The sequence below is a fragment of the Mobula birostris genome, chromosome 20 (genome assembly GCF_030028105.1).
Source record: "Mobula birostris isolate sMobBir1 chromosome 20, sMobBir1.hap1, whole genome shotgun sequence".
In the NCBI taxonomy this organism is placed as follows: domain Eukaryota; kingdom Metazoa; phylum Chordata; class Chondrichthyes; order Myliobatiformes; family Myliobatidae; genus Mobula; species Mobula birostris.
This window is the reverse complement of record NC_092389.1, coordinates 27,591,321-27,617,649: the sequence shown is the minus strand read 5'-3', so window position 1 is coordinate 27,617,649 and position 26,329 is coordinate 27,591,321. Positions and strand designations below refer to the sequence as shown.

The 26,329-nt window shown below is 41.9% G+C and overlaps 1 protein-coding gene across 2 annotated transcripts in view; it reads left to right on the top strand.

The window, feature by feature from the left end:
* LOC140185110 (arginyl-tRNA--protein transferase 1-like) overlaps positions 1-26,329 on the top strand; it is a 95,505-nt gene that overhangs the window by 34,176 nt on the left and 35,000 nt on the right. For both annotated transcript variants that reach the window (XM_072238389.1, XM_072238388.1), the window contains exons 2-4: positions 16,330-16,393; positions 23,271-23,333; positions 25,186-25,289. In XM_072238389.1, the coding sequence (XP_072094490.1) occupies positions 16,330-16,393; positions 23,271-23,333; positions 25,186-25,289 (231 nt within the window). The remainder of the gene's footprint in view (positions 1-16,329; positions 16,394-23,270; positions 23,334-25,185; positions 25,290-26,329) is intronic.

Here is a 26,329-nt window from a genome sequence, read left to right as displayed (position 1 = left end):
AAAAGTGAAGTAGTGTTTAAGGGTTCAATGTCCTTTAGGAATTGGATGGCAGAGGGAAAGAAGCTGTTCCTGAATTACTGAGTGTGTGCCTTCAGGCTTCTGTACCTCCTACCTGATGGTAACAATGAGAAAGGGGCATGCCCTGGGTGTTGGAGGCCCTTAATAATGGACACTGCCTTTCTGAGACACCGCTCCTTAACGATGTCCTAGGTACTTTGGAGGCTAGTACCCAAGATGAAGCTGACTAAATTTACAACCCTCTGCAACTTCTTCCAGTCCTGTGCAGTAGCACCGCCCCCCATACCAGATAGTGATGTAGCCTGTCAGAATGCTCTTCACAGTACATCTATAGAAGTTTTTGAGTGTATCTGTTGACATACCAAAACTCCTAATGAAGTATAGTCACTGTCTTGCCGCCTTTATAACTGCATCAATATGTTGGGACCACGTTAGGTCCTCAGAGATCTTGACACCCAGGAACTTGAAACTGCTCACTCTCTCCACTTCTGATCCCTCTATGAGGATTGGTATGTGTTCCTTCGTCTTACCCTTCCTGAAGTCCACAATCAGCTCTTGAAGTGTTTTCTTTGCTGAACATAGAACACTGGTCAAAATAAGAAAGAAAGATCCTGTGTGTTGTGACCTCAGAGTGATTAAAATTACATCATAGCTAATGGAATTGGTTTGAAGCATTATCTTTGTTGTTAAGTAGGCAGGAACATTTGCTGAGCCAACTCAATAACTGCACTGAAATATTGACCTTGATAATGATCTTCAGTCTTGGAATTAAACGTGAAATCAAAAGGGAATCAGTCTTGGAATTAAACGTGAAATCAAAATTCAACTTCAGAGATGGTATAGGGTGGTAGAAGTTGATTGGGTGCATATTGTACACCCAATCTGAATCTTTGATGACTTTCATCCTTAATCTGACTTAAGTTGACTGCTCAAAGCAGTGTTACCCAATACACTAGACTTGCCTTAAGTTAGCTAAATGGGAATCCTGATATAGTGAATTGCATTTAGTCGATGAATAATTCAAAGTTCAAGGTAAGTTTATTATCAAAGTACATATATGTCACCATATACTATCTTGAGATTCATTGTCTTGCAGACATTCACAGTACAACAGAGAAATTCAATAGAATCAATGAAAAACAAGACACAAAGATTGACAAACAACCAATGTGCAAAAGAAGACAAACTGTGCAAATAAATAAATAATACTGAGAACATGAATTGCTGAGTCCTTGAAAGTGAGTCCATGGGCTTTGGAATCAGTTTAGTGTTGAGATGAGTGAAGTTGTCCACGCTGATCCAGGAGCCTGATGGTTGACACTTCCTTAACCTGGTTGTGTGGGGCTTGAGGCTTCTGCACCTCCTTTCCAATGGCAGCAGCGAGAAAAGAGCATGGCCTGGATGTGGGAGTTCTTGATGATGTCGCTTTTTTGCGGCAGTGCTCCTTGCAGATGTGCTCAATGATGGGGAGGGTTTTGTCTGTGATGAACCTATTGTTGAGCATTTGATTGTAATTCTTGTATTCTTATGATATATGCATGTTCACTTCTCATGCATTTGCTGCTGAAAATGTATGATGAAAAATGAAGTATGCAAATGATTTTTGACTTTTGGGCATACGTTGCTTTTTTCATGATTGCTCCTCACCTTTCTATTGAAGTGGTGAGTAATATGGATGAAAACACTGGACTTCCATATAAATCAGGGGCTCCCAAGCATTTTTTATGCCACAGACCAATACCATTAAGCAAGGGGTGCATGGACCCCAGATTAGTAACCCCTGATATAAATTAATCACAAACAAAGTTGCAGGGAGATTTTCTCAGGTGACTCAGAATATTCCTTGTTCAGCAGTGGTGATCAAATCCAGATTTCTCGCCTGTTGTCCTTTGTCTGAAAAAGAAAGTTAAGTACTAGCAACAGTGCGTCACTTCATCAGGACATGGGTATGGCACAGGAGAGGCAAACTTCAAACAATTTCACAGTGGAGGAAGAAGGTGGATCTGGATGGGGATGAGATGGATAAAATGTAAAGAGAGCTGAGTGGAGGAGCTGGATTGGAGAGGCAGGGGTAGGGGACGGATTGGAGAATCAGGGTTGGAGTTGAGTAATGCCAGATCTGACATGTTTTGTATAAATTAGTGGTTCCAAAACTTTTTGGGGTTACTGCCCACTTGGCTTCCAGACCACATCCCCAATGACCCCCTCTCCCTTTCCATCCATTATATAAAAACTATAAAGAATTTTGATTTATGACGCACAGTGGATAAAAATAGGAACTGCAAATTCAAAGCAGTGTCAAATAATTGCAAAAAATATTCAAATCTATTTAAAGCTACTAATAAAATTATTTATTTATATAAATAAAATAAACAACTTTCATCAATAATTTTAGAGTATATATTAGTAGTGTGACTAGTTACTGCTTCATTGGTTTTCACCTTTCAGTGAGACGGCTGGGCTTGCTGCAGTGATATCAGCTTCTCAACATCAGGCTGAAAGTCACTCAGAAGGAGCCTCAGATCCCCACGTTCAGTAATCTGCAGTCTGTTTTGTTGCTTTGAAAGAAGTTGGGTGACCACACTGAAACCACACTCCTCTAAATATGATGTTGGACAGGCAGTAAAGAACATATGACCATAAGGCATAGGAGCAGAATTAGGCCATTTGGCCCATCGAGTCTGCTCCGCCATTTCATCATGCCTGATCCAATTTTCCTCTTAGCCCCAGTCTCCTGCCTTCTCCCTGTATCCCTTCATGCCCTGACCAATCAAGAATCTATCAATCTCTGCCTTAAATATACATAAAGTCTTGGCCTCCACAAAGAATTCCACAGATTCACCACCCTTCGGCTAGAGAAATTCCTCCTGATCTCCATTCTAAAAGGGTGCCCCTCTATTCTGAGGCTGTGTCCTCTGGTCTGAGACTCTCCCACCATAGGAAACATCCTCTCCACATCCACTCTATCAAGGTTTTTCACCATTTGATAGGTTTCAATGAGGTCACCCCTCATTCTTCTGAATTCTCGTAAATAGAGCCCCAGAGCCATCAAACACACTTCATATGACAAGCCATTCAATATACTTTATCGCCCCCTTAGAAACTCCCACCACCAATTTTGGGAACTATTAGCATATATCCACATCTTTAGCACATAATAGCCTCACTTGCCATTGCAAAACACAATTATCTGCACGTTGACTTCCATCTCCAATAGAACCAAACGTGGGAATGGAAGTGAGTGTAGATGGTGTAGTCTTGTGCAGCTCATCAAACAGAAGTTTTTCTCCATTTATCTCAGTTGTGAAGTTCCTATGGCAGAGCTGGACTTAATTATGAGGAAAATGAGAACAATGGAAATCAGAACAAGTCTAGGCCATTCAGCCCCTTGAGCCTCCTCTGCCTTCCAGTACAATAAGGCTGATCTGATCTTTGAGTTAGCAGCTACCTAAGTCTTGATTCCTTTTCAGTCTAATCCTAGCAGAGAGAAACAAAGTCACAGCTTTAGCCGTGGAGACACTGAATTTCTATTGATTGAGCTGCGTTGGATCTTGCTTGTGTGTCAATCACAGTCAGTACACAGATTAGCCTCCAGTGCCCTGTTGCTGCAAGCTGTGAGCGGTAGAGGGTCATCGAGTCTCAACTAGCCATCAACCACCCAGTCACACTAATACTATGCAACACACACAACATGCTGGAGGAACTCAACAGGTCAGGCAGCATCTATGGAAATGAATAAACATTTGATGTTTTGGGCCGAGACCTTTCTTCAGAACTGAGAATGAAGGGGGGAAGATGCCGGAATAAAATGGTAGGGGGAGGGGAAGGAGGTTAGCTGGAAGGTGATAGGTGAAGCCAGGTGTGTGGGAAAGGTCAAGGGCTGGAGAGCAAGGAATCTGATAGGAGAGGAGAGTGGACCATAAGAGAAAGGGAAAGAGGAGGGGACTCAGGGAGAAGTGATAGGCAAATGAGAAGAGGTAAAAGGTCAGAGTGGGGAATAAAGGAAGGGGTGAGGTGAAATTTGATAACCAGAAGGAGAAGTTGATATTCATGCCATCAGGTTGGAGGCTACCCAAATGGAATGTAAGGTGTTGCTCCACCATGCTGAAGGTGGCCTCATCTTGGCACAAGAGGAGGTCATGGATCAACACGTTGGAAGGGGAATGGGAATGGGAATCGGAATTAAAATGTTGGCCACTAGGAAGTCCCGCTCGTGGTGGATGGCGTGGACGTGCTCGACAACACGGTCCCCCCAATTTACAACGGGTCTCTCCAATGTAGAGACTAATTAGCAAACTAATACTATGCTAATTGCAGTTTTATACCCATCAGCTCCCCACAGTCTACACTCTAAAGGCCAATTTACAATGTCAAATTAACCTACCACGCTATTTGTCTTTGGGATGGGGGGGGTAACTATAAGAGGCAGTGGCTCAACAAGCTATGCCACTGTGCTGCCCACAGATGTAACCTGCAGCCTAAATGTAGATAGTCTCAGGCAAGCACACCCAAGGCAAGATTTGGATCTCTTCTGCATAATTATGTCCTAGAACTCACCTCCACGTTGCATTACCAAAAGTTATGTCTTGTTATGCTCTTAAACTTAAAGCTGTTAATGGCAGTAGCAGTGCCATTTAGAAACACAAGCATAAGACTTGCACTCTAATCCAGCCAGGTCCCTTCCTCCTGGTTTCAAAGCCCTCCACACAAATTCACTCTGATTGTGGCAGCTACAGGCACATAGCATAAACCAAGATCTTCGCTTGTTGGTTTTACCATAAGTTTGAAATTCACTGAAAAACTTTCAATCATATCCAGAAAATGATCAGTCAGAGTAAATGCTAGTGACATAATTCTGTTTGTCGGTTTAATGGAAGGAAACAGCACAGAGTTTGCAACTGTAGAAAGTATTTTTCATTGGATGCATAATGGCTTGGTATGGCAACTGCGCTGCACATGACCGCAAGAAACTGCAGAGAGTTATGGACACAGCTCAACACATCACAGAAACCAGTCTCCCTTTGTGGCTTTTCTCTATACTTCTCGCTGCCTCAGTAAAGCAGTCAACATAATTAAAAAGATCCATCCACCCTGGACATCCTCTTCTCTCCCTTCTCCCATCTCCCATCATGCAGAAGATGAAGAAGCCTGAAAGCATGTACCACAGACTCAAGGACGGCTTCTATCTCATTGTTATCAGACTCTTGAACTCACCTCTTGTACAATAAGGTGGCCTCACAATCTGCCTTGTTAAAACCTTGCACTTTTTTCAGTAGCTTTTACTTTATTTTGCATTGTTACTGATTTACCTTATTCTAGCTCAATGCTCAGTGTAATGATGTGAACTGTTTCAACAGTAAGATTTTCACTTTACCTCGATACGTGCGACAATAATATGCCAACACCAAACCTATAATGGTTTATACTAACTTTTTTGTTAAGACTGTTCTGACCAGTGTAGCAGGAAGTAGATCTGTAACCATAGCAACATAATTACTCTCTCTGACACAGCTGAATAGAATGTAGTTCATGTGTTACATGCTTCAGCCTGTGGGTATACATGGGTGTGGAGAATGCAAAGTTATTTATATTCATCATAAACACAGAATAAGATGCTTTCGGTGTTATTGGGCAGGTCAATTATGTAGATGGAAACTCAACAATTGATCCTTTGAAACATGAATAAAGGACAAAAGATTCTTGGTCTTTCAATCTACCTTGTTATGATCTTCCTCTTTATCATTTACCTGCACTGCAATTTTCCAGTGGCTTTTACACTTTATGCATTGTTATTGATTTACCTTATTCTACACTATGTAATCATTTGATCTATAGAAAAGTGCAAGGCAAGTTTTTCACTGTATCTTGGTACATGTGACAATGATAAACCAATTCCAATTTATTCTTGTCTTTCTGTGACCTTCAAAGGGTAATTACAGACAATCAGGTACTTCCCTCATTTTTGCAATGTAGGAAGTGCAGTAACTAATTTGCACACGATAAGTCCCCAGAAATAATAATGTAATAATGACCAGCTGAGTCACTTCTTGATGCACATCCTGTACCTTGACCCCATTGCTGGGCCTCATGTTTAATTTTTCACTGAGGCTTAGCTCTTCAGACAGTGTAGCACTCTCTCAGTACTGTACTTGAGTAAAAGTCTAGATTTTTGTGAAAGACTATCTGTGACTTTAAATTGGGCCATTTCTGTCTGTTTTGTATGCTGTAATCAGACCTAAAGAAACCATTTTGTGCAGAAGACCATTAGATACAGGAGGAGAATTAGGCCGTTTGACCCATCAAGTTTGCTCCGCCATTTCATCATGTCTGATCCATTTTCCTTTCAGCCCAATCTCCTCTCTTCCCCCTGTACCCCTTCATGCCCTGACCAATCAAGAATCTATCAACCTCTACATGGTTTGAAGTGTTTGTCCCTATTTCCCGTTAAAGTCCCACCCATTGGGAAATTGAACTGGGCACTTCCTGACATAATTCCTGAATTGTGATGTCATTTCCCCATCATACTTTAATTATTTGATGATGAAAATTGGTTTGTCAGATTGTAATCTACAACCTAGGTAATTAATACACAGTTTGCAAGTTGAAATGTGAATGATTTAAAGTACCCCTGGACCATTATACCTTGCATGTTCTTGGTGCATGTGCATTCTGGAATCAAGGGTCAGAGGTCAGAGTTCCCTGTGTGGGGACCAGTGCACCTTGACACTGCTTCCTCTTTTCCCTTACCTGCGGACAGACACCACTCTGGCCCTGATGATTTCCCTGGAGCAGCCATAGGCTGCACTGTTTTGTGATTTTCCCTCTCCATATCCTGCACGCCACCGTTTCCATGACAAACTATCTGTCAGCCGGACAATGAAATGGCAGCTGTGAGATCAGATGATTTTGCAGTAAGCCTCAAAAATTACTTTTTAATACAAGGATGTCCCAAACAAACCACTATGATTTTGGCGACCATTGGTCTAGCTCTTGGGCAAGACATCGCACTAAAATTCTGTGAAATCTGCTTTGTAAGCCATGATCTTTCTTGGTCACATTGATGAAAGCATAAAGTTGACAGCTTCTGTTCCCTGTGAGCACAAAACCCCGCTATGCTTTGCGAAATCCTCCTCTCTATGAAGTACTTGCAATTTAATTTACATCAATTTCACTTCCAAGTTTTATTTTTAAATTACTCAGCAGCCATTTTTAATATTTGCTCTAAAGAGCACAGATAGAAATATGTTCAATTTTAATTTCAGTTCCTTTGTTCTGCAGATACTTAGGTCTCTTGTTGGGAAACAATTGTTGAATTCAGCAACACAACACAAAATACTGAAGGAGTTCGGTAGGTCAGGCAGATCTGTGGAGGGGAATAAACAGTCGATGTTTTGGGCTGAGACCCTTCGTCATTAGTGCAAGGGAAGGGGGCAGAAGCCAGAGTAAGAAGGAAGGGGGAGGAGGGAAAGGAGTACAGTCTGGCAAGTGATAGGTGAAACCAAGGATGGAGGAAGGTGGGTGGGTGGGTAGGAGAGGGTGGATGAAGTAAGAAGCTGGGAGGCGATGGGTGGAAGAGGTAAAGGGCTAGAGAAGAAGGAATCTGATAGGAGAGGGCAGTTAGACCATGGAAAAAATGAAGGAGAGGGGAACCAGAGGTAAGTGTGCAGGTGAGAAGAAGGGATGAGTGATAATCAGAATAAGGAATGGAAAAAGAGGGGGGGGAAGGTAATTACCAGAAGTTAGAGAATTTTTTGTTGACTTTAGCTGAGAACGGCCTTTGTTCTAGGTTTGAGTTCAGGGTGGCACACCTTTTGTTCCTTGTATGTCCAGCTAAAACCACTACCCCTTGTAAGGCTATGTGCTTATACAATCTTTTTGTTAATGTTGGGAAGAGTGCATGCTGTTGGTCTATTAGAATCTGTGCAGGTGAGGATATTGCCCATTATACAGCGTACCTATTTTTAACATCACCATTACAGGTGCATTAAAATTGATAACTGCATGCTGCTGTGCTTTCCTACAGACTTAAATTGTAGCAGGGTTCCCTGGTTTATGAATGACCTGACTTGCAGAAATCCAACTTTATTTAAATTCTTCCATGTGTTTTTAGAGCATTTTTCAAGCTGATAATGATAATAATATAATGTTTCACGGTGGAGAACAAGAAAATGCAGATGCTGGAATTAGAGCAACAAGTAATGCTCTGAATGTACTTCGTGGATCGAGCAGCATCTATGGGTGGAAAGAAATTGTCAAGATTTTGAGTCAAATGTTTTATGATATTCATTAATGACTAGATGCAATATACTTCCCATTAGTTTAATTATTAACATTCAAAGTTCAAGTTCAAAGTAAATTTATTATCAAAGTACCTATCTGTCACCATATGCAACCCTGAGGTTTATTTTCTTGCAGGCACACACAGAAAGTCCAATAACCGTGATGGAATCAATGTAAGTCCACGCCTAATAGGGCAGACAACCAGTGTGCAAGAGACAACAAATTGTGCAAATACAAAGGGGGGGCGGGGGACATTAATAAATAAATAACAATAAATATTTGAGAACATGAGGTGAATAGTCCCTGAAAGTGAGTCGATAGGTTGTGGGGACAGTTCAGTGATGGGGCAAGTGAAGTTGAGTAAAGTTATCCCCTCTGGTTCAAGAGCCTGATGGTTGAGGGGGAATAATTGTTCCTGAACCTGGTAGGGTGATAGTTCAGTGAAATGAAGGGACTACAGAATGATATGCCGTGGGTAGTTATAGACTATGGATGTTTTATGACTATGGATGATTTATGGAGAAATCAGTTTATGAACAGTTCTCAGGAGGTGCAGCACAACAGCTGGTGGGCTGCCTCACAGTGTCAGTGGCACAAGTTGAGTACTGCCATCCAGTGATGTCTCTGTGGCTGTGTGAGTCTCCCCTAGGACGATTGGTTTCTTGCCACTTCCCAAAGATGAGTGAGGTGAGTCAGTGGATTAAATGGCCATTGTAGAATTCCCTAGTGTGCTGATGAGTGGTGGAATCTGTGGGAGCTGAAAGGAATGTGAGGAGACAGATAACAGTGAAAATTAGTGGGGAGTGTCATTGCTCTGTAAACTGGCATAAACTCAATGGGGTTTATGTAATAAGGAAATGTGGAAATAGACTATTCAATTCATTATGCCTCTAACACTCCTTTAAGGTCTGCCAATTAGTCTTGTTCTCCAGTCTTGACTGCTGCATTACTTGCATTGTTTATTTTCAAGCTTATTTATTAATTATTATTTTTTTCTCTTCTATATTATATATTGCATTGAACTGCTGCTGCTAAGTTAACAAATTTCATGCCACATGCCAGTGATAATAAACCCGATTCTGACTCTCATCTGACATTTAACATTAAATCTACTAAAACCGCCATTCCAGTCAGTGCTTTCAGATGGCAAAATTATACTGGGTAAAACAACAAAATGAAAACTTCTCATACCTCATCATGTAAGAATGGGAGATTTCACTGAAGCATACCTCATACCTCAGTAAAGAGGGAGTGAATGTTTATAGTGATGGGAAGACGCTGGTCAAGTGGGTAATTTTGTCATAGATTGTATAGAACTTTTCTAGTGTTCTAAATGCATTTTATCACACTTGTGACTTGTGCCTTGCAGACCCTTCTGGGAAGGCTTTGTGGGAACAGGAGATAATTCACTTTGCAGGGAGCACAGCCTCTGGTCTGGTCTTGCAACCTCAGTACTGTGAGGTTGGTTTCTGTCAGTGAGATGTACCCACAATATTATCCATAGTGAATTAACATCCTGTTGCAAAGAGTGGTATGTGTGAGGCACTGACTTGCACTTAATCACCCATTCTTGGACTGTATTCAAGCCTTGTTGCATGTGGGCGCAAACCACTAATTGCTTGAGGAGTTGGAAGCGGAACTGAACACAATATAATCGTCAGTTGGAAACAATGATGAGTCAGCTAAGATACTACTCTGGGATACTACTGCAATTATGTCCTGTAAATCATTGGTCCTTAACAACAATGTCTGTCTTCCTCTGATAGACATAATAGGATGACAGTAGTGTAGTGGTTAAGTTTTCGGACCAGCAACAATAGTTCTAGACCAATAGTTAAGTAAGACTGGAATTAGTACAAGTTTAATGATAGAAATACTGGATTTTCATTCATGATCCATCTCATGCACCATTGAGCTTCAGTGAAATCTCCCATTCTTGCCTGGTCTATGCCCATCAATGTGTTTGACACTTAAGTGCCTCCTCAGGGCCAACAGAAGTGGACAAGAAGTCAATGACAATTGAGTTAATTATTTTTTTAAAAAAGGCAGTGAGTCTATACCTGATTCCTGTTACGTTGAATTTTATCAATGATCCTTGAAGGTAGAGAGCAGAAATGCAGGATCTGGATTGCTGCCTAAGGCATGCGCCAGTGAGCATAAGAATAGGATGACGTGGCAGATGACTGTGTGACTGAGAAATTGGTGGACAGGGTAAGGTTTCAGCTTTAGGATCCCTTCTGGGGAAGGTATGACCTGTACAAAAAGGACGGGTTACACCTGAACCCAAGGGGGACCAATATCCTTGCAGGCAGGTTTGCTCGAGCTTTAGAGGCAGGGTTGAAACTAATTTGGCAGGGAGATGGGAACGGAGTGATAGGACTGAGGATGGGGTAGTTGGTATATAAGTTGATGCAGTGTATTGTGAGACTATGAGGAAGGACAGGCAGATGATGGGGCAAAATTGCAGTCAATGGGATGCGCTGTAGTGTTACAGGGGGCAAAATCGAAAGGGGTGATGAATACAGGACTGGAGGTGTTATACTTGAATGCACACAGTACATGGAATAAGGTAGATGATCTTGTAGCACAGTTAGGGATTGGCAGGCATGACACTGGGCATCATTGAGACGTGGCTGAAGGAAGATCATAGTTGGGAGCTAAACAGCTAAGGATACACCTTGCATTGAAAGGACGGGCAGGTAGACAGAGGAAGTGGGGTGGTTCTGTTGGTAAAAAGTGAAATTAAATCCTTAGAAAGAGGTGAAATAGGATCGGAAGATGTAGAATTCTTGTGGGTAGAGTTAAGAAACTGCAAGGGTAAAAAGACCCCGATGGGAATTACATACAGGCCTCCAAATAGCAGCCAGGACATGGGATACAAATTACGATGAGAGATAGAAATGTCCCGTACAAAGGGCAATGTTACAATAGTGATAGGGGATTTCAATATGTAGGTAGATTGGGAAAATCAGGTTGGTGCTGGATCCCAAGAGAGGGAATTTGTAGTATGCCAATGAGATGGCATTTTAGAGCAGCTTGTGGTTCAGCCCACTAGGGGAAAGGCAATTCTGGATTGAGTGTTGTGTAATGAAGCAGATTTGATTAGGGAGCTTAAGGAGCCTTTAGGAGAGAGTGATTATAATATGATAGAATTCACTCTGCATTTTGAGAAGGAAAAGATAAAGCCAGATGTATCAGTATTATAGTGTAGTGCAATCACTCAATGTTCTCTTAAAGGATTGTCTATTGGTGGGTCCTCAGGGGAATGTATAGGCCAATCTGGGATCCACATATTTACCTGCAGTCAGATATATCAGTATTACAGTGGAGTAAATGGAATTATAGAGGCATGAGAGAGGAGCTGGCTAAAGTTGATTGGAAGGGGACTAGCACAGATGATGGTAGAACAGCAATGGCTGGAGCTTTAGAGAGCAGGATAGATACACCTCAAAGATGAAGAAGTATTCTAAAGGGAGGATGAGGTAACCATGGCTGACAAGAAAAGTCAAAGATAGCATGAAAGGAAAAGAAAGGGCATATAATTGAGCAAAAATTAGTGGAAAGTTTAAAGGATTGGAAAGCTTTTAAAAACCAATAATGAGGCCTCCGTTGGTCAGGTTCGACCATGAATATTGTGTTCTAGCTGGGCTTAGTAGCTAAGCTGCACATGAAGGCCAAGAGCTGGACTTGGTTGTCAGAAGCTATTTGAGTTGCAGGTCATTGGGAGCATTTAATAGGTAGTGAGAACTTGTCGCTATTACCACCCCGGGCTATAACAACCTTAAAGAACCAATAGAAGGCAACTAAAAGTCCATCAAGAGAGAAAAGGTAAAATATGAAGGCATGCGAGCCAATAATATCAAAGCGGATACCAAAAGTTTTTACGAATATGTAAAGAGTAAAAGGGAGATGAGAGTGGATATTGGACAACTGGAAAATGATGCTGAGGTTGTAGTAATGGGGTACAAAGAAATGTTGGATGAATTTAATAAGTATTTTGCATCATTCTTCACTGTGGAAGAGGGCAGAAGTGAGTATAGTTGCTATTGCTAGGGAGAAGGTGCTTGGCAAACTGAAAGGTCTGAAGGTAGACAAGTCACCTGGACCAGATGGACTATACCCAGGGTTCTGAAAGAGGGAGCTGAAGACATTGTGGCGGCATTAGTAATGATCTTTCAAGATCCGCTAAATTCTGGCATGGTTCCAGAGGACTGGAAAACTGCAAATGCCTTTCATGAGGGAGAGAGGCAGAAGAAAGAAAATAATAGGCCAGTTAGCCTGACTTCAGTGGCTGGGAAGATGTTGGAGTCAATTGTTAAGGATGTGGTTTCAAGGTACTTGGAGGCACATGATAAAATAGGCCAAAGTCAACATGGTTTCCTTGAGGGGAATTCTAGCATGACAAACCTGTTGGAATTCTTTGAGGAAATAAATAGGCAGGATAAACAAAGGAGAGTCAATGAAATTTGTTTACTTGGATTTTCAGAAGGCCTTTGATGACACACAGGATGCTGCTTAACAAGGTAAGAGCCCATGGAATTACAGAAAACATACTAGCAGAAGATTGGCTGACTGACAGGAGGCAAAGAGACAATAAAGGGGGAACTTTTGGGCCTCAACACTAAGCGGTGTACTTACGCCACAAGTACTGCTTAGTGTTGAGGCCAAAAAGTTCCACTTCAGTCTCATCCGACTACAAGACCTTCTTCCAAACTTTACAGTAACTTCCTAGTGACGCTTTGCAAAGCCTTTACGGGCAAGGATGTGCTTCTTTTAGTGTGGTGTAAATCTAGTACTGCGCATCAGCCAGCTAACGCCATCCCTACTGTAATGTATGGTGGAGGTAGCATCATGCTGTAGGGATGCTTTTCAGCAGCAGGGCCTGGAAATCTGGTCATGATTGATGGGAGGATGAATGCTGCTAAATACAGAGAGCCTGGATAAAAACCTGCTAGCCTCTGCTAGAAAGCTTAAACTGGGCAGGAAATTTGTCTTTCAGCGGGATAACAACCCAAAGCACACTGCCAGAGCAACCATGGAGTGGCTTCAAATGAGGAAAATTGATGTCCTTGAGGGGCCCAGTAGGAGCCCTGCCTCTCTCCCTCTTGCTCTCTGCTGCTGGAGGAAGGTGCAGGAGTCTTGTGGCTTAGGCAAGGTTTGATAGGCACAGCTTGTGGATTGGACTCGTTTTTAGAGGATTCTGCATTTCATGTTAGATGTGTTTCTGGTTTTAGATTACTCTTTTTTTATTGCTATTTTGCGCAATTTTGATTGGGGCGGATTGGCTCTGTAGCCTGCAGGTAATGAACGACACAGTGCTAAATTGAACTGAACTAAACTGAACATTCCGGAACTGTTTCACGGAGTCTACGATTTAATGTTTAATATCCTGTGTGTTATTTGCGTGTTATTTGCTTGTTATTTGCCATTTGTGCGATTTGTTCTTTTTTTTGCGCACAGAGTGTTTGATGTTTTCTTTGAACAGGTCCCATGATGTTTCTTTGCTTCGTGGCTGTCTGTGGGATGTTGAATCTCATGGTTGTATACTGCATACATATTTTGATAATAAATGTAATTTGACATTGACTTAACCCGATCAAGCTTCTCTGGCAAGACCTCAAAATGCTGTCCACTGCCGCTCCCCAACTAACCTGGCACAGCTTGAGCAATTTTGCAAGGAGGAATGGGCAAATCTTGTTCCATCACGTTGTGCAAAGCTAATAGAGACTTATCCAAAAAGTCTACTGGCTGTAGTAGCTGTGAGATGTGTAAAATAGCAGTAGACATACAGTCACATGCAAAAATAAAATATACTCCAGGTCCCTGAGCCGATGGATATTGTCAGCAAGAACAAGCCTGCAGCAGTCTGCAGACATACGCAATCCAGCTTGTCTTCCACAAAGTGAACACTGGGGGGCAGCACTGGCGCTGCACCACACTGCCTCCAGCGTCACATGTGGGTGGCTGCAACAGGCGACACTGCAGCATGAGGCCTCGTGCGCACTACGACAGAGGCCACGCCGCTCCACCGCTGTTGAACCAGTGAGCCAGACTTGCAGCTTTCCACATTACCAATGCCCAACACGGTCTTGCAATCACAAGAAAAATGACTAAGACAATCACTCGCTGTTAGACTGCACGCCGCCTTCGCGCACCAACTACGATGCCTCCCTGTAGCAGGCTGCAACATGGTTTGCACCAAGTCCTGCTCCTCCACCAATGAGCAGCTTGCCGATGAGGTAGACTTGCAGTATTTGAAGTTCTGCCTGACCCAATCATCTCCTTTACTTCTCCTTCTCAGTGGTACAGCCATGTTCTCAGTCTCTAAATTCTACCTCCCTCAGTTATTGCACTATTGTTAATTTAAATTTATTTTCCACTACCTTAGGTTGCACCACAATCTTTGCAGCATCCTAGTTGTTTTGACATGTTGTTTTATTTATTGTTGTATTTATTATTACCATATACACCATGAGCCTTATGCAAGCAAGGAATTTCATTGCACCCTGGCATATGTGACAATAAACTAATCTGTATCTTGATTTGTTTTTCAAGGTATAAGTTCTACCACTACTCAAAGGACAAGAGAACTTTGTGACAGCTCATTGAATAATTGTTTCTGTCTCGTCCCAGGACATTATCTCAGAACAAGTTTTGTGCATCAAGTTAAAACAGAAAATGCTGAAACTCTCAACAGAGTGAAAGAGACTTAATGTTTCAGGTTGAAGAGCCCGCATCAGAACTGGTTAACTGATGAAGAGTTTTCATAAAGGCCCCACAGCCTGAAGTATTAACTCTGTTTCTCTTTCCAGAGAAGTTGCCCAACTTGTTAAAGTATTTACAGTGTTTTCTGTTTACCAACTGCTGCAGTTTTTTGATTGCTATCTCTTATCATTAAAGCTCACTGCAGCTTATGGTAAGCGAGGAAGAACACATCCTCAGGAATCTGCCAAAGTTATTTTTCACCTCTAAGTCTGTTAGATGTGCAATCCCTGCTATAAGGTGGAAAGTATATTGTTTTTGCACAGAGCAAGTTCTTAAAGGAAGTAATTTTCAGTTGAGTGTGGTTATCACGGACCAGAAACTGAACTGGAGTAGCTATATACAGAATGTGACAACAAAGGCAGGGCAGAGGCTGGAAATCCTGTGGCAAGTATCTTGTCTCCTAGCTCCCCAAAGCCTGTGCACCATCCACATGGATCAAGTTGGAAGTGTGATGGAATAAGCTCCACTTGCCTGATTGAGGCTGCAAAAAGTTTGACACAGGACACTGCAGCCCATTTGCTAGCCACTCTATCCATACTCACTCCACCACCAATGCACAGTAGCAGCAGTTATACCATCCACAAGGTACACCTTCCAAGCCCACAATCTCTACCTGACAGAAAAACAAGGGCAACAAAAGTATAGGGAACACTACCACCTGGAAGTTGCCCTCCAAGCCAAACACCAGCCCGGCTTGGAAATATATCACTGTCCCTTCACTGTTGCTGGGTCACAATTCTGGAATTCCCTCCCTAACAGCATTGTTGGTATATCCACACCTGAAGCTCTGCAGAGGTTCAAGAAGGAAGCTCGTTCTACCTTCTCAAGGGCAATTGTTGGACGGGCAATTAAATGCTGGCTTAGCCCTTGAATGAATACAGTATAAGGCAAAATAATTACCCAGTACAAGGCAAAACAGAGAATCCTTCTTTTTTCAAAAGGCTATTTGACCTTCACCCGTGAGGCCAGGTAGGGCCTCATTTTAAAATCACACACAGACATTCGTGTTAACAATATAACAATTCCTTGGAATTGTATTAAAAATGTAGCCTTGATTCTGGGCTTTCCCCTGGTAGGAGTTGAACCCATAATCTTCATCATAGTAAAGAGTGACCCACCCATTGATCTACAGTGTATGTATGTATTGCAGTGGTCTTGAGTGATGGCAGTGTACATGGGTTCACTGTTCTGTCTAGTGAACACATCCCAGGCTGGCCTGCAGTGGGAGGAATGCCTTTTACTAAGTTTCCATTCTTTGTCCTGCAGGTCTCATGGCTCACAAGCTGTCAGTCCACGATTACCAGCTGCTGCTGAACAAAGGCTGGGTCAGGTGAGTGCTGGTAACATTGAGTAGAAACCCTGAGCACTTGCAGTAAAATATCTCTGGAGAACCTGAGGGAGAGTAAATAACTGTCTGTGAATTCAGCTACTGCTTTGTTAACATACAGAGATCTGGAGTTTAATTTCAGCTCTGTGCTGAGTTAGCTGGTCCTGGTTGGAAGCTACAATTAGTGGAGAGGCTGTAAGTTCAAGTTCAACTTCAAGTTTAAGTTGATTGTCATTCAAACTTACACAAGTGTAGAGCTAAATGAAACAACGTTCCTCAGAAACCAAGGTGCAAAATACAGTATAGAAAGCGCATAAAATAATAGTCTCACAATAATATTAAAAGATAATAAAAACTATTCTGCAGATGGGCAAGTTGCCATAAAGTGCATGTACGACATATAGTTAAATATACAACACTGGCATCAATAACACTGGACAGCAAATTTTTTTGGAAGTGTTGCTTCCTCAGAATTTTTTTTGTTTACGATAGACTGCTTTAAGCTGAACACAAATATAATTGCAGACTACTTATATCAAGTAAGAATTTGGAGAAACAAGAAATTAACTGTTATTGAATATAATGTGTTTAATTGCAAAAGTTCAACTAAGCTAAAAATGTTCATTTGTACTCAGTGTCTGAGGCTTCTTGCTTAAATGTCCAACAATAATCAGCCTGCATTGATGGACTCCAGTTGCCCCGATGCTGTTTCTCCATAACTGCAATGTCCTGGTGAAACCTTTCACCATGCTTGTCACTGACAAGGCCAAGATTTGCAGGGAGGAAGTCTAAATGGGAATGCAGGAAATGATTCTTTAGTGACATGTTGCACTTCATGGTTTTGTATGCTTGAAGCATTGTCAACCAGCTGCACAGGTTCTTCAAATTGCCTGTTATTGATGACCTGTTTGATTTGTGGACCAATAAAATGCCTTCCTTATTCTTTGCATCAGTTATTCTGAGAAATACCTGTCTCAAATATCGAAATCCTTCACAGAAATTTTTGTGCCTGGTGACAGCAGATTCCATCCTTGCGGTCTTGAACCCAGTAATTTTGTCTTTGCCTTTGACAAACCCAAGTCTCTGACCGGGTCATTGAATTCAGATTGAGTTATCAGATGAGGCTCACTCGACGTAAAGGATAAAATCTGTATCAGTAACAGTGTTGTTTTCCATTCCTGACTCGTGCATCATGGCATCTTTGCCTGTCTTCTCTAGACTCCATGTCTCTGGTGGCTTTGGTACTGGAAGACTATCATCATGCGACACAGATCTCATGGCTGAAGGGAGATTGGGGTACTCATAGGATTTCTTTGTAGCAGAGAAACCAGACACACTGGTCAGACAGAAGTGGCAGTCTGTCTCATGATCCTTCTGCTCCCACCATATCACTGGGGCAGTGAACGGCATTGACTTCTGAGTACCTCTGAGCCAAGCTTTAAGATTGGCTGCGCATATTGTGCATCAGATGTGAGGAGCCCAGGCTTTATCTCGGTCACTAATTGTACACCCTAAGTAGAGCTCCTAGGGTTTCTTAGTAAGAGAGTCGTGCTCCGTCTTTGCGATTTAAGCGTATGCTCGCCCACAAATATAACAGAAAGTGCCGCAGCTGTTGCAGCATTGGCAAGACATTTTGCTGTCACAAATACTCCTGAAAATGCAATTTATTTATTAAATGAGTACGCACAATATACTACGCGCGCGAAGCATGCACATTAATGTGATCGCAAACCGATATACATGTAAATGCAATGCATAGAATGCAATACATGTAAACGCAATGCATGATGCTTTAATAGCCTTACTAAAACCTGCCCTGCCATGCAGCATCCACCCTGCCTAAGCATGCCTGGACACCTCTGGGCAAGATAGAAAACTTCAGCTTACATTGTGGGCAATGTTTTAATTGACTTGAATTATGAATTGAAATAACAAATATAGGCAATTTCAAAAAAGTGGTGTGCGATCGGGAAATTTCATGGTGATTTTCATGATCAGCAGTCCAAAATCCATTTGATACACCCAATAGAATTCAGGAAGCACAATCGTTGTTGTCCAGTGTAATGTGTATTGGGTGGTAGTAGTGTGTTCAGAAGTCTCACAGCCTGGTTTTTGACTAATTATTTATGAATTTGAAATTGCAATATTTCTGAAGAAGGGAATGCTTAGATGCATTCAATATTGTGACATATTATTCTCATTAACCCCACCAAGGGGAGGAATTACAGAGATGCAAGTTCCCCACCACATGATGAAAATGCTAGGAGATCAGCAGTTTCTGAGATACTCAAACCACCCCGTGTCTGGCACCAATAATCATTCCACAGTCAAAGTAACTTACATCGAACTTCTTCACCATTCTGACACTTGGTCTGAACAACAACCAAACTAAGCCAGACCTCTGGCTGACATGTTCCAGCAAATTCCCCCTGTAGGATGCGAATGAGTAATTTTTTAACCTGTTTGAGGATCAGTGGTGGAAGCAAGTAGATTGCTTCTCACTGCAAAATCCAGACCTATTCCTTCTTCAACTTCCATCACCAAGAATCTTGCTCAGAATTTCAAAATGGGACTTAATGTGGATGCACTATTGTACCCTCAGTGGCCAATTTATTCGGTACACCTGTACACCTCATTAATACAAATTTCTAATCAACCAATTACGTGGCAGCAACTTAATGCATAAAAGCATGCAGACATGGTCAAGAGGTTCAGTTGTTGTTCAGAATGGGGAAGAAATGTGATCTGAGTGACTTTGACAAAGAATGGTGCCAGACAGGATGGTTTGAGTATCTCAGAAACTGCTGATCTCCTGGGACTTTCACACACAACAGGCTCTAAAGTTCACAGAGAATGGTGCGAGAAACAAAAATCATCTAGTGAGCAGAAGCTCTGTGAGTAAAAACGCCTTGTTAATGAGAGGGGTCAGAGGAAAATGGTCAGACTGGTTCAAGCTGCCAGGAAGGCAACAGTAACTCAAATTGACATGCACTACAACAGAGGTGTGCAGAAGAGCATCTCTGAATGAACCTCGAAGTGTTGAAGTGGATGGGTGGTACAGCAGCAAAGTCCATGAACATTCACTCATTTATTAGGGACTTTATTAGGTACAGGAGGTACCTAAAGTGGCCTCTGAGTGTATAGCTTCCAGCAAACAGCCTTTATCTTTATTTGTGGAAGTTGGACTCTACTTAGCAGCAAGCACATTAAATGTAATAGGTCACAGCAGCATGTCACAGTCTTACGGAGGCACCAATTCCCTTTATGTTATACTCCTGAGCAGCTAAGCACACTACTTCCTATTCAAACATAAAGCAGTGAGCAATGCTATGCAAACAGATCAATATACATACATTGGAAGCTCAGGTACAGTCATGAATTGACTCCAGTTAATTGCAGTCATATCCAAAATATCAATCTATGGACTTTGGTTACATTTGCAAGAATTTATATGTACAATAACAATTTTAGACATTGTGCACAGGTAACGCACTTGCAGTGTTTTCCCCTATTTACTGTGCATGATGACATATTGCCCACTGTACTTGCAACAAACTCTACTCTACTTATATACATGGTATTCAACTGCTCCCCCCAGTTTATGAACACTCAACTTATCGCCAGTCCGTACCTACAACGGAGCATTGCAGACACAGCTACAATTATACTAGCTCTGCTCCTGTTACTTCGGCTGTAGCACACCTCATCTGTATCAGTGTTTGGAACACTTTTCCAGAGCAAGTGTATGACAGTTGAGCTGTGCTACAAAGTGACAGGTGCAATGCTATCAATAACTAACTGAGGTGGACAGCATATGTTTTAGAGAAATGCTGAGAAACATGAAAGAGTGTCAGGACAATAATTATCCACATATTATTTGTTGGAGTTGTCTGAAATACTTGTCAGTGCCTCATCCTATCACTAAGCTGTATCCACACCAGTTACAATGTCTTGGCTAGTTATTTTAATGGCAGATATAAACTTACTGGAGTTTTTTTACCAGGTTACCTGTGAGGTGAATGCATTCTACAAACTCTCCCCAAAACCATCACGAACTCATACAATTTGAAGAGCATCTCTCTGGCGTAGTCAGTAGGAGTTTCCTCATTGCTGGACAAACCATGGACAGCCACATTCAGATTCCTTCCTCAGATGTGTGGATTCTCTGGTGTTGGTGACAGGGCCTCTCCTCTTTTTCAGTCCACTGTTTTCCCGTCATTCAGGTTCCTATGGTCAGATCTCGATGGCAAAGACATGGCTGTCATCACTATTACTATTCCTGCAATATATCCATACCAGCAATTATTGTCCAGATACTCCTTCAGGTTTCTCAGCATTTCTCTTAAACTGCAATTCTCACCATGCTCTCAAAATGAGACGATGGATTGAAGGACTTTGCCTGTATTCTCTCATCATTTACCCCACACTAATCTGCTCCTCAAGGCTGTGTCAGGACGGTTCTGTATTGCTAAAATCCTCAGAGTGGCAATGTAATGCCCAATAGCCTTTTCTGGCATCAGATGAAAAGTTTGAGAATTCACTCAGACAAAATGAAATTTATAACTTTAGGAAAGGAGTTTGACGGTGAAGTTTTTGGCCTGATGTAAAAACTCAGTTGCTAGTTTTAGTTGATTTGAGCTATAGGTATCTCCTAATGTGGTTGAATTGAAAGAGTCGACTCAGCCAGCTCCATCATAAGCACAGCCCTTCCCACCATCGAGGGCGTCTTCTAAAGGCGATGCCTTAAGAATGCAGCATCCATCACAAGAGACCCTCACTGTCTGGAACACGCCCTCTTCTCATTAAATCAGGAAGGAGGTGCAGGAGCCTGACGACCCAAACTCAGTATTTTCGGAACAGCTTCTTCACATCTGCCATTAGATTTCAGAATGATCCATGAAAACTATCTTGCCATTCCTCTTTCACACTTTATTTATTTATTTATTGATTGATTGATAATAACTTGCAGTAACTTTATGCCTTGCACTGCTGCAAAACAACACATTTCATAACTTGTGGCAGAGATAATAAAGCTGATTCTGATTCTCAACTACCCCAGTAAGATGCTCAGTCATACTAAACCCAGAGCAGCCTCTCTGATCACTGACCCTTCAAACCCCTGCGCTCTCCAGCTGACTGCACATCACAGCCTCACTGAACTTATTGACCCCCATATGAATAACAGAGAATAGACTAGAGAAGCTCAAATCTGCTGCAATCAGCCCTGTTAGTTAATCCGGTCTCCAGGTATTAGAAGCTCCCCTTAGACCAGGGGTACCCAACCTTTTTTTTTATGCCATGGACCCCTACCATTAACCGAGGGGTCTGTGAACCCCAGATTGGGAACCCGTGTCCTAGCCTGTTATTACCTCAATGCAATCTATAGAAGCACAAACATTCTGTTAATTAATGACTTGAGGAAACCTTGAAGAGGTTGTTAGAATCTTACAGCTCTGTATAGATGCAGGCCAAGAGGTTTATGCCCAAATTGAAGGTGAGGCGCTCGGAGCAACATGACTGCTGGGAGTAAACACATAGTTGTTCATCACATTGAGGAACTATCACTTTTAACCACTGTTGCAAAGATCACTGCAGACTGAGCCACATCAAGATGTCACATTGCAGACACTGTCAAACCTTGTTCAGATGGAAAATGAAGCAAGTGCTTCTGTCATCGGGCACTAAAAGCGGAGCAATCACTTTGGGGTGTAATCTTGGATCTCTCACCATATGATTTGGCCATTGCTGATGGAAAATGATGGCCATCCAACATGGAGAAAGAGGGATGTTTGTTAAAATTTCTATAAGCCTTCTGAAAGCAGGACAAAAACTCAACCCTATACCACCTCCTCAAGATAATGGGACATAAATTGTAGTCTCACTAACAATACTATTTACTGTATACTCAGTGGCCACTTAATTAGGTACACCTGCTCGTTAATGCAAATATATAATGAGCCAATCCTGTGGCAGCAACTCAATCCATAAAAGCATGCGGACATGGTCAAGAGGTTCAGTTGTTGTTAGACCAAACATCGGAATGGGGAAGAAATGTGATCTAAGTGACTTTGAACTTGGAATTATTGTTGGTGCCAGATGGAATGGTTTGAGTATTTCATGGGATTTTGAGGGTGCTATGATTATTCCTAAGGGTGCCACAATAGCGTAGTGGTTAGCTCGATGCTATTACAGCTCAGGGCATTTCGGAATTCTGACACCATTCTGTCAGGGGTCTGTATGTCCTCCCCATGGTTTCCCCAGGTGCTCTGGTTTCCTTCTACAGTCCAAAGACATAGCGGGTAGGTTAATTGGTCATTGTAAATTGTCCTGTGACTAGGTTAGGGTTAATCAAAGGGCCAGAAGGGTCTGCTCCATGCTGTATCGCTAAATAAAATAAAATAAATAAATACATTTTCACTCACAACCATCTCCACAGTTTACAGATAATAGTGCGAAAAACAAAAAAAAATCAAACATCCAGTGAGCTGTAGTTCTGTGGGTGAAAACACTTTGTTAATGAGAGCGGTCAGAGGAGAATGACCAGGCTGGTTCAGACTGACAGGAAGGTGACAGTAATTCAAATAACCACACGTTACAACAGTGGTGTGCAGAAGCACATCTCTGAATGCACAACATGTCGAACCTTGAAGTGGATGGGCTACCGCAGCAGAAAACCATGAACGTACGCTCAGGCCACTTTATTAGGTATAAGGTACCTAATAAAGTGGCCACAGAGTGTAAAAAAGAATGAACTTACAATAAAATTTCAATGCAACCATCTAGTCATGGAACTGAAGTAATTTATAGGTAATATAACTGAGAATATTTTGCTAGCTTGTCAATGACCAGTTAATTAACTCCAATTCTTTGTTTGCTCCAGGAGCGGGAAGTATCTATACAAAGCTGCTATGCCCATCACTTGCTGCCCCACCTACACAATGAGGTAAACACAGCACTTATCTGATATATGATTTTGATCTTCACTGTTGAGTGCTTTTCTCATGTGCGTACATTTACTAACTCATTAAATTGAAAGTAATTTGACATTGAAGCAAAGTCATTTTGCATGAGTTTCATTTAGTAGCTTATTCAGAAGTTCATCTAGGTAAGAGACAATATTAAACGTAGGTACAGAGTGAGTTAACACAGGAGGTTGACTCCCTAACAACTGCCTTCAAGCACTTTTCAGAGTAAATAAAGCATTAGTAGAGTGGATGGTAAACTCCCCTCTGTGTTTGGTTCATTGGTCTTTATGTCAAAGGGATCCTTACATTTGACCATCTTTGGTGAGATCACACCAGACATATTGTGTACAGTTTGCTTTCCTTAGCTATGGAAGGATTGCCAAAAAGTGCAAAGAAGGTTCACTAGATTGATTTCTAGGATTATGGGATTGACTTTTGAGGAGGAATTACTATTTTTAGGAATCTCAAAATTATAGAAAATTTATGAAAAGGAGACCACTTAGCTCGTTGGAAAGGAGCTACCCAATCCACAGCAGTAGGTCCATAAGCCTGGTAGTCATGGCTCTTCAAGAACTTCATATCAGGAAGGAAAGTTGATGGTTAGTGAGTGAAAGGCTGTTACCAGCAGTGTCTCACAGAGCTTAGTACTCAATCATAAACACAAGAGATTCCTCAGATTCTGGAACTCTTGAGCAACACACACAAAATGCTGGAGGAACTCTTCAAGTCATGCAGCACTTCTGGAGGGGAATAGGGAGTTATCGTTTTCAGCCAAGTCCCTTCATCGGGACTAGAAAGGAAGAGGGCGGAAGCCGCAATAAGAAGCTGTGAGGGGTGAGCAAGGAGTACAAGCTAGGAAGGAGGACAGTGAACCATGCAAGAAAGGGAAGGAGAGGGGCAACCAAAGGGAGGTGACAGGCATAATGATGTTTCCACTCCACCTCCATTGAAAGTGCCTTCGCTCACATCTCCTACATTTCCTGCACATTGGAGCTTCCTGTTGAATGTTTGTTCCCCTCCATAGATATTACTAAGTTTACCCAGCTTTTTGTGTGTGTTGCTCAGTATGCAATCTCTTGCTTCTTGTATACGTTAATGAGTTAGTCATTAAAGCCATTTGCTGATGATACAAAATTGGCTGTGTGGTTGACAGTAAGGAAGTTATTAGGCTATCAGTAATGTTGATGGTCCAATTAAATGTGCAAGCGATTTAAGAATGTACCACAATTCTGACTTCTATATGGTCAGAGGTAAAGGGAGAAAACTGCTTAAAAATGGAGGGGTTTATCAGACTGGATTTGACAGAGCAACCGGGGGGGGAGCCAACCAACACAATTATTACTATTAGGAAAGGTGAAATGTGCCTAGGGGTACTTTAAAATTTATAATTTATTTAAAGTCACAATTGAATTTGAGAAAGAGGCAATCCCATTGTGCATGGAGTACAATAGCAGGATCCCTAACAAGCTACTGATCCAAGAGAAACCTCTTCGTCCGAGAGTGCTGAGAATGAGAATTTGGAAAATGTTACCACAAGGCGCACAGCTAATAGCATAGATGTAATTGTGAGGGAGGAAGAACTAGGACGATGTGTTATGGATGAGTTGAAGAAGCCTGGAAGAGGCAAGCATGGAGCAAATGGCCTTTTTCTGTGTTATAAATCAGATGTCACTCTGTCTTCTGGACGCCCAAAGTGCAAAGTAAATCTATTATTAAGGTACTTATATGTCACCATATAAACCCCGAGATTCATTTCTCAGAGAAATGTCTGAGGAAGTCTCAGTATGTGTTCCATCACTGAAAGGATTTTTCCCTTTACTGCTGTCTTAGGTGCCATGTCTTGGACTTCCGGATATCCAGATCACAGCGTCGAGTTCTGAAGAAGATGCGGAAACATTTAACACGAGTTGATGCTATTATGAAAGAAACTGCTGGTGAGTATAAAAGCAGTGACTGCAGCATTATGTTAGCTGAAGAAAAATGGATGATCTGTCAGAGGGGAGACACGAGAGACTGCAAATGTTAGAAATCTTGGAATAGCAACCGAAGTGCTAGAGGAACTCAGCAGGCCAGACTGCACCTGTGGAGGGAAATGAACAGTGAAAACTTTGGGTTAAGTCCCTTCAAAGAAGTAAGAACACCAATCCCCTTTTGTCAGTTTCTCCATGTCCACCCCATCTGTTCTTGTGTCGTGACTTTCCAATCTAGGACATCCGAGATGTCCTCCTATTTCAGAACCTCAGCTTCTTGCATCATTCCCACTCGCCCTGTCTCATCTGCCTATAACAGCAACCAGCTCTTCCCCTCATACTTTTATGTTGGCTATTTCCCTCTGTCTTGATGAAGGGTCTTGATCTGAAATGTCAATTCTTCACTTCACTCTGTTGGAGCTGCCTGACCTGTTGAATTCCTCCAGCTTTTAGTGTGTTACTATCAGGAAGGGCAGAGAACATGAAGAAACTATCTATGTTAATTCCATATCTGAAATAAATGATTTTATTTCCTTTCAAGATGGCATCCAGGATATTTTTTTGGACATAATGCTATGAACTTGCAGGAAATCATGTTGTGTCAGCTTTGGCTTACTAGGGTCACTCTCAGTTCTGAGTCAGGAGATCCTGGGTTCCAGCCCCATTCCAACCTCATTGTGGACAATCTAGCAGTCATCAGGGTAGAACTGAGAGTTACATTGCCAGGTGTACCGACTTCAGGAAGAGTAGGGGAACAGTTGTTCATTCATGTGATAGCAGTTCATCCCTTGGCAATAAACCTAAAGGAGCGGAGAGCTCTGCTGATGCCCAAGTAAGCACACAAAATTCAGCTAACAATGCAAATCAATAGGTAAAGGTGTCCTTTGTCATTTACTGTCGGTGGAACTCATAATGTGTAAATATCACCTTTTAACTGCCAGTTTGTTTGTTCTTTGATGCTAAATGTGTTTAGAGAAGAAAAAATTGCCTTCATATTGCATGAT